This window comes from Stegostoma tigrinum, chromosome 47, assembly GCF_030684315.1.
Source record: "Stegostoma tigrinum isolate sSteTig4 chromosome 47, sSteTig4.hap1, whole genome shotgun sequence".
NCBI lineage: Eukaryota > Metazoa > Chordata > Chondrichthyes > Orectolobiformes > Stegostomatidae > Stegostoma > Stegostoma tigrinum.
In genome coordinates this window covers 492,048-505,000 of record NC_081400.1, presented here as the reverse complement: position 1 = coordinate 505,000, position 12,953 = coordinate 492,048, and the positions used below count along the sequence as shown (strand labels likewise).

General features: G+C 52.1%; 1 protein-coding gene across 3 annotated transcripts in view; it reads right to left on the bottom strand.

Moving 5' to 3' along the window:
* LOC125449756 (E3 SUMO-protein ligase PIAS3-like) overlaps positions 1-12,953 on the bottom strand; it is an 83,630-nt gene that overhangs the window by 62,027 nt on the left and 8,650 nt on the right. For all 3 annotated transcript variants that reach the window (XM_059642924.1, XM_059642926.1, XM_059642925.1), the window contains exons 5-9: positions 11,779-11,869; positions 8,901-9,035; positions 8,681-8,786; positions 7,035-7,108; positions 4,842-5,002 (exon numbers count right to left, since the gene is read on the bottom strand). In XM_059642924.1, coding sequence (XP_059498907.1) covers positions 4,842-5,002; positions 7,035-7,108; positions 8,681-8,786; positions 8,901-9,035; positions 11,779-11,869 — 567 coding nt within the window. The remainder of the gene's footprint in view (positions 1-4,841; positions 5,003-7,034; positions 7,109-8,680; positions 8,787-8,900; positions 9,036-11,778; positions 11,870-12,953) is intronic.

Sequence of the window (12,953 nt, the reverse complement as noted above, 5' to 3'; positions counted from 1 at the left end):
CACACACACACACACCCCCGTCCCCCTCTCTCTCACACACACACACACACACACCCCGTCCCCCTCTCTCTCACACACACACACACACCCCGTCCCCCTCTCTCACACGCACACACACACACACACACACACACCCCGTCCCCCTCTCTCTCACACACACACACCCCGTCCCCCTCTCTCTCACACACACACACACACCCCGTCCCCCTCTCTCTCACACACACACACACACACCCCGTCCCCCTCTCTCTCACACACACACACACACCCCGTCCCCCTCTCTCTCACACACACACACACACCGTCCCCCTCTCTCTCACACACACACACACACACACACCCCGTCCCCCTCTCTCTCACACACACACACACACCCCGTACCCCTCTCTCTCACACACACACACACACCCCGTCCCCCTCTCTCTCACACACACACACACACCCCCGTCCCCCTCTCTCTCACACACACACACCCCGTCCCCCTCTCTCACACACACACACACACACACACACCCCGTCCCCCCCCTCTCACACACACGCACACACACCCCGTCCCCCCCTCTCTCACACACGCACACACACCCCGTCCCCCCCCTCTCACACACACGCGCACACACACCCCGTCCCCCCCCTCACACACACGCACACACACCCCGTCCCCCCCTCTCACACACACGCACACACACCCCGTCCCCCCCTCTCACACATACGCACACACACCCCGTCCCCCCCTCTCACACACGCGCACACACACCCCGTCCCCCCCTCTCACACACACACCCCCCGTCCCCCCCCTCTCACACACACACCCCCCGTCCCCCCCTCTCTCACACACACACACACACACACACACACAGTCCCCCCCTCTCTCACACACACACACACACACACACACACACACACACACCGTCCCCCCCTCTCACACACACACACACACCGTCCCCCCCTCTCACACACACACACACCCCGTCCCCCCCTCTCACACACACACACACCCCCCGTCCCCCCCTCTCACACACACACACACCCCGTGCCCCCCTCTCACACACACACACACCCCGTGCCCCCCTCTCACACACACACACACCCCGTCCCCCCCTCTCACACACACACCCCCCGTCCCCCCCTCTCACACACACACCCCCCGTCCCCCCCTCTCTCACACACACACACACACACACCGTCCCCCCCTCTCACACACACACACACACACACACACACACACCGTCCCCCCCTCTCACACACACACACACCCCGTCCCCCCCTCTCACACACACACACACCCCCGTCCCCCCCTCTCACACACACACACACACACCCCGTCCCCCCCCTCACACACACACACACCCCGTCCCCCCCTCTCACACACACACACACCCCGTCCCCCCCTCTCACACACACACACACCCCGTCCCCCCCTCTCACACACACACACACCCCGTCCCCCCCCTCTCACACACACACACACCCCGTCCCCCCCTCTCACACACACACACACCCCGTCCCCCCCTCTCACACACACACACACCCCGTCCCCCCCTCTCACACACACACACACCCCGTCCCCCCCTCTCACACACACACACACCCCGTCTCCCCCTCTCACACACACACACACACACCCCGTCCCCCCCCTCACACACACACACACCCCGTCCCCCCCTCTCACACACACACACACCCCGTCCCCCCCCTCTCACACACACACACACCCCGTCCCCCCCTCTCACACACACACACACCCCGTCCCCCCCTCTCACACACACACACACCCCGTCCCCCCCTCTCACACACACACACACTCCGTCCCCCCCTCTCACACACACACACACTCCGTCCCCCCCTCTCTCACACACACACACCCCGTCCCCCCCTCTCACACACACACACACCCCGTCCCCCCCTCTCACACACACACACCGTCCCCCTCTCTCTCACACACACACACCGTCCCCCTCTCTCTCACACACACACACACACACCGTCCCCCTCTCTCTCACACACACACACCGTCCCTCTCACACACACACACACGCACACACACCCCGTCCCTCTCACACACACACACACGCACACACACCCCGTCCCCCCCTCTCACACACACGCACACACACCCCGTCCCCCCCTCTCACACACACACACCCCGTCCCCCCCTCTCTCACACGCACACACACACCCCGTCCCCCCCCTCACACACACACACACCCCGTCCCCCCCCTCACACACACACACACCCCGTCCCCCCCCTCACACACACACACACACACACACCCCCGTCCCCCCCTCTCACACACACACACACACACACACACACACACCCCGTCCCCCCCTCTCACACACACACACACACACACACACACACACACCCCGTCCCCCCCTCTCACACACACACACACACACACACACCCCGTCCCCCCCTCTCACACACACACACACACACACCCCGTCCCCCCCTCTCACACACACACACACACACACCGTCCCCCCCTCTCACACACACACACACACACACACACCCCGTCCCCCCCTCTCACACACACACACACACACACACCCCGTCCCCCCCTCTCACACACACACACACACACACCCCGTCCCCCCCTCTCACACACACACACACCCCGTCCCCCCCTCTCACACACACACACACACACACACACACCCCGTCCCCCCCTCTCACACACACACACACACACACCCCGTCCCCCCCTCTCACACACACACACACACCCCGTCCCCCCCTCTCACACACACACACACACACACCCCGTCCCCCCCTCTCACACACACACACACACACACACCCCGTCCCCCCCTCTCACACACACACACACACACCCACACCCCCCGTCCCCCCCTCTCACACACACACACACACACACCCCCCGTCCCCCCCTCTCACACACACACACACACCCCGTCCCCCCCACTCACACACACACACACTCACCCCGTCCCCCCCTCTCACACACACACACACACCCCGTCCCCCCCTCTCACACACACACACACACCCCGTCCCCCCCTCTCACACACACACACACACACACACACACCCCGTCCCCCCCTCTCACACACACACACACACACACCCCGTCCCCCCCTCACACACACACACACCCCGTCCCCCCCCTCACACACACACACACCCCGTCCCCCCCTCTCACACACACACACCCCGTCCCCCCCTCTCACACACACACACCCCGTCCCCCCCTCTCACACACACACACACACACACACACACCCCGTCCCCCCCTCTCACACACACACACACACACATACACACACACACCCCGTCCCCCCCTCTCACACACACACACCCCGTCCCCCCCTCTCACACACACACACCCCGTCCCCCCCTCTCACACACACACACCCCGTCCCCCCCTCTCACACACACACACCCCGTCCCCCCCTCTCACACACACACACCCCGTCCCCCCCTCTCACACACACACACCCCGTCCCCCCCTCTCACACACACACACCCCGTCCCCCCCTCTCACACACACACACCCCGTCCCCCCCTCTCACACACACACACCCCGTCCCCCCCTCTCACACACACACACACCCCGTCCCCCCCTCTCACACACACACACCCCGTCCCCCCCCTCTCACACACACACACCCCGTCCCCCCCTCTCACACACACACACCCCGTCCCCCCCTCTCACACACACACACCCTGTCCCCCCCTCTCACACACACACACCCCGTCCCCCCCTCTCACACACACACACACACACACACACACACACACACACCCCGTCCCCCCCTCTCACACACACACACACACACACCCCGTTCCCCCCTCTCACACACACACACACACACCCCGTTCCCCCCTCTCACACACACACACCCCGTCCCCCCCCTCACACACACACACCCCGTCCCCCCCTCTCACACACACACACACACACACACACACACACACACACACCCCGTCCCCCCCTCTCACACACACACACCCCGTCCCCCCCTCTCACACACACACACCCCGTCCCCCCCTCTCACACACACACACCCCGTCCCCCCCTCTCACACACACACACCCCGTCCCCCCCTCTCACACACACACACCCCGTCCCCCCCTCTCACACACACACACCCCGTCCCCCCCTCTCACACACACACACCCCGTCCCCCCCTCTCACACACACACACCCCGTCCCCCCCTCTCACACACACACACCCCGTCCCCCCCTCTCACACACACACACACACTGTCCCCCCCTCTCACACACACACACACACACACCCCGTTCCCCCCTCTCACACACACACACACACACACCCCGTTCCCCCCTCTCACACACACACACACACACACCCCGTCCCCCCCTCTCACACACACACACACACACCCCGTCCCCCCCCTCACACACACACACACACACACCCCGTCCCCCTCTCTCACACACACACACACACACACCCCGTCCCCCTCTCTCACACACACACACACACACACACCCCGTCCCCCTCTCTCACACACACACACACACACCCCGTCCCCCTCTCTCACTCACACACACACACACACCCCGTCCCCCTCTCTCACACACACACACACACCCCGTCCCCCTCTCTCACACACACACACACACACACACACCCCGTCCCCCTCTCACACACACACACACACACCGTCCCTCTCTCTCACCCACACCTCCCTCGCGTCCCCTTTCTCTCTCTCTCTCTCAAGCACACACACACACAGCCATCCCATCCCTGTCTGTCTCTCTCTCTCATACACACACACCACACTAAACACAGCCATCACATCCTTGTCTTTCTCTCTCTCACACACAATAAACACAGGTATCCCATACCCATCTATGATCAGGTTCTCATAAGGTGCTTTCTTGTCGCATACAGGGCAAACCCACGTGGCCTTCTTCTCATTCATTTGTAGGTAAAGAGTTGCATCAAAGCACTGTAGATGCGTGCAGGTGACTGCCCGGCATGGCACTGAGAGCCGCATCTTTCCCAGCTGTTCAAACATACCAAGCAAAACTGATTCACTTAAAACGTCTTTTAGCAGATTATCAAAGATAGACAGTGTCCCCCAGCACTGAGCGACAGAAACAACCAAATCCCTTTATGTTGGCGCTAGTACTTTCTCCACAGCACAGCAGGGTCAGTGAGGGGTGCTCAAGAAACCAAAGTTGCAGGCAGCAGTGTTTTGAGTTCAGCATGTGTAAACGGTGACATCTCTTTAAATGCCCTAATTATCAAGCATACATATCTCTGGATTATGGGTCTGAAAAATAGTCATTACTGGGTTGCAAAGTAATCATCTCGTGATTGTTTGGAACTGCAAAGTCCAAAGGTTAAAGAAAACTATTGTCAATTTGTTCTTTACAAAAAACGGTCTTTGGAAAGCAGTTTGCAGCAAAGTGAGGTAAGTGCAGAATGCTATTGCTTCAAGTGTTGAGCAAATAGACCTGGGAAGTGCAGATGGATCTATGCTGCTGTCACCTAGCAACTGCCGCTGGACTAAAGTAATGGGCATTTCTTCAGAAGACACATAGAAGCTGAGGGCAGTTGTTGCATAAGATTTCAACAACGTAGTACTGTACCTCTCAGTTAGAGAGAGTAAGAGTTTGAAGTTGCAAGCAACACTCAATGAAATAGCTCAAAAAACTCCTGTGAACTTTCAAATATTGGATTTCCTAAATGTTTCTCATCCGAATTTGAAATCTGGTCTAAAAATTTCATTTCATTCTATGACTAAACCCATTGACTAGAGACTGAAGGAACAATGGGTGGCATGATGCCTCAAAGGTTAGCACTGCTGCCTCACAACACCAAGGACCTGGGTTCAATTCCACCCTCAGGTGACTGTCTGTGCTTTACATATTCTCCCTGTGTCTGCCTGAGTTTCCTCCAGGTGCTCTGGTTTCTTCCCACAGTCCAAAGATGCGCAAGTTAAATGGATTGGCCACGTTAAATTACCTATATAGTGTTCAGTGACGTGTAGGTTAGGTGCGCTGGCCGAGGTGGGGGTGGCGTATAGGAATGCTCTTTTGAGGGTCAGTATGGACTTACTGGGCTGAATAGCCTGTTTCCACACTTTAGGGATTCAATGGAACTACCTTCATATTTTGGATTCTCGATGTGCAAGGTCTCCTGTTTTATCCCACTCATAATTACCCTGCAAAGCTCTGTTTCTGCATGTCTGTCTTTTCCGTGTGCGAATATATGCTTGGAATTAAGGGAGCTATACTTTAATTCAAATTGGAGCTTAGATGAAAACCAGCTTGCCACTTGTTTGAAGAATATGTTTGCCTACAATAAAGATGATATTTTTAAATTTATTGAAGAGCCTGATGAAAGTCTCTCGTATTCTAGTTAATGCTAATGAAAAGAATCAGTGAGTCAATAACACTTTTGGTACAAGCTGTAGAATGTTGGGACCTGATTTCTAGCTCATCCCTCCTTGCCAGGTAAACACTGCAGCTAACTTACCGAGACTGAAAGCAAGCACTAATGTTATAAGCACATACTCACTCATTTCTTGTTCTAAAAACACCGGTCAAAAATCAGAAACAACACATGTGTTTTGGTCGATTACAAACAAACACATAAAAACAAAGATGATCAAAAGGGCCCAGTTACTCACTAGCGCTCATCTCAGTCTGTATGTAAAGCAATGCAAACAGTCCCTTACATTCCCCAGACACAGAAGAAGAAAATTTTGGAGGAAAACTAGCTGGGATTCGCTACACCTTCCCAAAGGTGACAATTTGCATTAAAATTAACTGTCTATAACAGATTATCAAATCCCTTAAATAGGTTCACCTCTAATCTGCATTTCACTATGTGGGCATCCCAAATCCCCTTTGTTTCTACTCATTACCTGAAGAAGGCAGGAAGCAAATGCGTTTCACTGTACTCTGTGTTCGAAAACAACTCAGAAGATTTTAAAAGTTTACAAAATCGTTACATTCTTTTCAAAAATTTGCAGATGGAATAGCTCTCCCTTTGTTCTGTAGTAAAAGAGCTAAGACAAAAGCACGCACTGGACAGATGAGCGAAACACGTAAACTTGTGGTGGCGATCTCACTGTCAGGGTCTGCCGTCAGCTTTTCTTTGACTGTAATAAAGACAAAGAAAGAAGTTTTCAGTCTTAATAATGCGTTCTTTCCACCCCTGACCCCCACTAAATCATCCAACAATTCTGTATCTCCAGCAAACGACTCTTCTTCATCGACTTCACCAACGCAGGCTCATTCATAAAGTCAGGAGGTATAGGATATAGGGTGATTTGGCTGTCTGGATTCAGGATTGGTTGGCTGACAGGAGGCAGAGAGTGGTTGTAGATGGTAAGTATTCTGCCTGGAGGTCAGTGCTGAGTGGTGTCCCGCAGGGCTCTGTTCTTGGGCCTCTGCCATTTGTAGTTTTTATAAATGACTTGGTTGAGGAGTGGGTTAGTATGTTTGCTGATGACACAAAGGTTGGAGGTGCTGTCGATAGTATCGAGGGCTATTGCAGGCTTCAGCGAGACATTGACAGAATGCAGCACTGGGCAGAGAAATGGCAGACGGAGTTCAACCTGGATAAATGCAAAGTGATGCATTTTGGAAGCTCGAACTTAAATGCTGAATATAGGATTAACGGCAGGATTCTCGGCAGTATGGAGGAATAGTGGGATCTTGGTGTTCAAGTGCATAGCTCCCTCAAAGTTGCCACCCAAGTGGATAAGGTTGTTAAGAAAGCATATGGTGTTTTGGCTTTCATTAACAGGGGGATCGAGTTTAAGAGCCGCAAAGTTTTGCTGCAGCTCTACAAAATCCTGGTGAGACCACACTTGGAATATTGTGTCCAGTTCTGGTCGCCCTATTATAGGAAAGATGCGGATGCTTTGGAAAGGACGCAAAGGAGGTTTACCAGGATGCTGCCTGGACTGGTGGGCTTGTCTTATGAGGAGGCTTGTCTTATGAGGAGAGGTTGACTGAGCTCGGACTTTTCTCACTGGAGAGGAGGAAGAGAGGTGACCTGATCGAGGTGTACAAGGTAATGAGAGGCATGGATAGAGTCGATAGCCAGAGACTTTTCCCCAGGGTAGGATTGACTGCCACGAGGGGTCATAGCTTTAAGGTGTTAGGAGGAAAGTATAGAGGGGACGTCAGAGGGAGGTTCTTCACCCAGAGTTGTGAGCGCATGGAATACTTTGCCAGTGGTAGTCGTGGAAGCAGAGTCATTAGTGACATTTAAGTGACTACTGGACATGCACCTGGACAGCAGTGAATTGAGGGGCATGTAGGTTAGGTTATTTCATTTTTGGATTAGGATTATTCCACGGCACAACATCGTGTGCTGTACTTTTCTATGTTCTTGGTGGATGACAAGGCTGCCGTCACCCTAGTTCAGTACCTCTCTGCCCATGTTGTTATATGCAAGGGTCTGTCCACACTAATATCTTACACAGAAGCTGTCACTAGACAAAGCTTGGAGTCACACAGATGCGTCCAGTTTGTGGCTCAGTACCATAAGGATTACCTTGTTATTCCAGAAAATGACAACTGGGGGAATATTGCTCACAGACGAGAATCTATATTATCCCAAGGACATTGATGATTGAGGATTTGACAGCAGCTCAGGGGATGACTGCAGTACAGCATAGTAAAGTGGAAGTCCTCTATCCCCACACACCCGTTATGCTTACTCAGAGCTCGAGAATGGTCAGGGTTCCGTATCCCCTTCGCTCGCAATCTTTGCAGTAATGTTGCTGATGTTAGCTGTTTGACTAGATACACAGAAACAGAATAATTCTGTTCAATAAAACAAAAATAGAGAAACCGTCAGCAACGAGGAGCCGCACAGAGGCTTCAAGAGCTCAAACAGAAGAAACGGTGTGAGGTCACACAGCAGCCTGCAGTACTCACCCTGCCGTATTCAGAGGACCAGTTAATGGTGATCATATTAGGGATGGTGGCCGAGAGCTTGATGAGTGAAGTAACGTTGATGGGCCGACTGGGTCGTTTTGGTTCCACTCCGTTTTTAGTGGGAGGAAGATATCCCTAGAAAGACAGACGCAACTGAGACCTTGAATCCCAACCCTAACCCTATCGCAAGAAGGGATTATCAGCATCACCAAGTCCAAAACATTTCTCCCCTCTTTAGAGATCAGCCTTGACGAAACTTCCTCAATTCTGACAGACATCTTGCGTTCTGCAGAAATTGATCCTTTGAAAGCTTCACCCCTATACCCCACACACTACCGCTCAGCACATTCATTCACTGATTAGAGAACAGGAAGATCCCACATTCTAGTCTGTTCTCTTAGCCCACTGTACTTCACCAAGGATTTTATCTCCAAAGGTTTAAAGAATGAAACAGAACTCGAAGAACAGGTACAAGATTTGTCAGCTACATTATTTTCTTTCTTAGTATTACTGTTCAGAGACATGGTACACCGGTACTGAACCAGCAGGTTATCAAAAAAGTTTCACATGAAGTAGAACGAAGTGAAATAATTGTGTCTCGTTCAAGCTCAGCAAAACTTCTACTAACTCTGACAAAGGCCAACAGGAAGCAGATTCTTGACCTGAAGAGATGGTAAATGATGTGTTATTTTCAGGGCATCACTGTCCCCTGTTAATTCATTCAAACAAGTTCAAATTGCAAAGGGAATGGGAAAAGGTGAGTGGATGACGTTGGGTTCATGTCAGACAGCTGGTAGGATCGTAAGAGGACACTGCATTGACAGCTGATAATGTGAACTGCAGATGCTGGAAAATCCAAGATAACAAAGTGTGAAGCTGGATGAACACAGCAGGCCAAGCAGCATCTTAGGAGGACAAAAGCTGATGTTTCGGGCCTAGACGCTTCATCAGAGAGGGAGATGGGGAGAGGCTTCTAACAAAAATAGCGAGAGAGGGGGAGGCGGAATGAAGATGGATAGAGGAGAAGATAGGTGGAGAGGAGAGTATAGGTGGGGAGGGGATAAGGTCAGTCCAGGGAGGACGGACAGGTCAAGGAGGCGGGATGAGGTTGGCAGGTAGGAAATGGAGGTGCGGCTTGAGGTGGGAGGAGGGGATAGGTGAGAGGAAGAACAGGTTAGGGAGGCGGGGATGAGCTGGGCTGGTTTTGGGATGCAGTGGGGGAGGGAGAGATTTTGAAGCTTGTGAAGTCCACATCGATACCATTGGGCTGCAGGGTTCCCAAGTGGAATATGAGTTGCTGTTCCTGCAACCTTCGGGTGGCATCATTGTGGCACTGCAGGAGGCTCATGATGGACATGTCGTCTGAGGAATGGGAGGGGGAGTTAAATTGGTTCGCAACTGGGAGGTGCAGTTGTTTATTGCAAATCGAGCAGAGGTGATCTGCAAAGCTCCCCCTCCCATTCCCATCATGGGCCTCCTGCAGTGCCACAATGATGCCACCCGAAGGTTGCAGGAACAGCAACTCATATTCCGCTTGGGAACCCTGTAGCCCAATGGTATCGACGTGGACTTCACAAGCTTCAAAATCTCCCCTTCCCCCTGCTACATCCCAAAACCAGCCCGGCTCATCCCCGCCTCCCTGACCTGTTCTTCCTCTCACCTATCCCCTCCTCCCACCTCAAGCCGCACCTCCATTTCCCTCCTACCAACCTCATCCCGCCTCCTTGACCTGTCCGTCCTCCCTGGACTGACCTATCCCCTCCCCACCTATCTTCTCCTCTATCCATCTTCGGTCCGCCTCCCCCTCTCTCCCTATTTATTTCAGAACCCTCTCCCCATCCCCCTTTTCTGATGAAGGGTCCAGGCCCAAAACGTCAGCTTTTGTGCTCCTGAGATGCTGCATGGCCTGCTGTGTTCATCCAGCTTCACACTTTGTTATCCTATACTACATTGACAGCTGTTCATTTACAGGGCAACCACACCACAAAATAACTCCTTCCTCAACCCTCAGTTCTCTTTTTAAGAAGCTAGTTTATTATGTGACACAGGATGTAGTGACCTTCTGTACACAAAATGAAATGTGGGCTATGTAAATCTCTCAGAAGCAGAATCCATCAGCATCCTTGATCATTAATCCTCCATTAAACATAAAGCGACAGCACGCAAAGAAAGCATTAATTTCCATAGGCACCACAGTATTTAAGGTATGCAAGAAAACTGACCAAAACAGAGCTTCTTTTCAAAATAGTTGACAGTCTATCCACAAAATGCTATGACTTAAACATGCCTTCCAGGTCACTGAGATCACAGCTGATGCATTTCCAGCTTATTCTGAATGGAATATTTTAACAGGGTAGTCATTTCTCTATTTGATGCACCTCAAATCTCAATCTCCGATTTAAATTTAACAATCAAGTGTTCGTTAAAATTGGGTCCACTGCATTTTATCCCCATATAGTAATTCCTGAACATGTGCAGTCTTGGAAATTCCACATCAATTTACAAATAATTTGTAGCCTTGATGATTTCAAGCTTTTCTTGGCTTCCAGTTACCAAGTGTTCCTTTGCTGACATGTTTTAAGCAGCTGCCTCTCCTTTCCAGCCTATTCTCCACCCTAACCTATTGCATCCAAGCTAGTCTCTTCGACATTCACACTCTCTTCCAAGCATGCAGCCTCCTCTCTCATTCCCACTCCTCCCCTTACAGCTTACCTGATCCTCTCCTACTTCCCCCACCATCTTGCAGCTTCCCCTCTCTCTCCCCCCCACACGCCCCCCCCCCCCCCCCCCCACCATTCACCCTCTATGCAGGAGGGAGATAGTTAGAGACTCAGCATCAAGCGAAGGAAGAGGCAGCAGATATTTCTGAAACACTTACCGGTAAAGGGCAGAGCTTCCCGTTGACTTTTACAAATAAATTAGGAGGGAAGTAATCCTCCTGAGGACAGCTGGTCTCACACAAACAAAACCTGCGACAAAGGTACACAGTTATATTAGAACAAACACTGCACCATAACCTTGACAGAAAACCTCAATTTCAGAGCCACCACAAGACTGTTCAGAGCACTGCCATCAAATTAGACTGTTGTTGTGCAAGACAATTGAATGATACGGATCAAGGTAAGAAATTAACATACAGGTAAGAACACAGGAAATAAGAGGAGTAGTAGGTCATTCAACCACTCAAGACTGCTTTACATTCAATGAAACCATTCTTCTATCTCAACACAGTTTTCCCACACTATCCCCATATCATTCTAAATCTTCACAACTACAGACCTGCTGCTCAGTCCAGAACATCTGAGCCTCTGAGGTAAAGAACTCCAAAGATTCACTACCCTTGAAGTGAAGAAATTCCCTCATTTTAGTTCAAAATGGCCTTCATTTATCCCGACAGTGTCATCTGGCTCTAGACTCTTCTCAGCTTTTCCCCAGCAGCCTGCCAATCCCTGTGAGAATTTTTCTCGTTCAATGAAGTCCCCTTTCTATCTTCTAAACTCGAGACAGCACAGGTTCAGTCTATGCAGCCTATCTTTGTAAGATAACCCTTACATCCCAACAATCAGTCTGGCAAACTTCTGCTGCACTCCCTGTATGTTAAGCTTTTGTTCCTTAGGCGGGAGGATAAGAACTGCATACAATATTCCATGTGCAGTCTCACTGAGGCTCTGTATGACTACAGCAAGATGTTTTTTACTCCTGGACTAAAATCCTCTAGCAGTAAAGACCAAAACGGCATTTGCCTTCTGTAACTGTTTTCTGCACCTGCACAGTAGCTTTTAGTTTGAACAAGAACAGCCAGGACCCTTTTATACAAGAACTTCAGAATCTCGCAACCATTTAAGGATTATTGTGCACCCCCAGTGCTCCTCCTAAACTGGGTAACTTCACACATATTCCCAATTCCTTCGCCTCCGCCGCATCTGCTCCCAGGATGAGGCATTCCACTCCCATACATCTCAGATGTCCTCATTTTTCAAGGACAGCAACATACCCCCTCAGTAGTCGAGAACGCCCTTGACCGTGTCTCCTGTATTTCCCACAACTCATCCC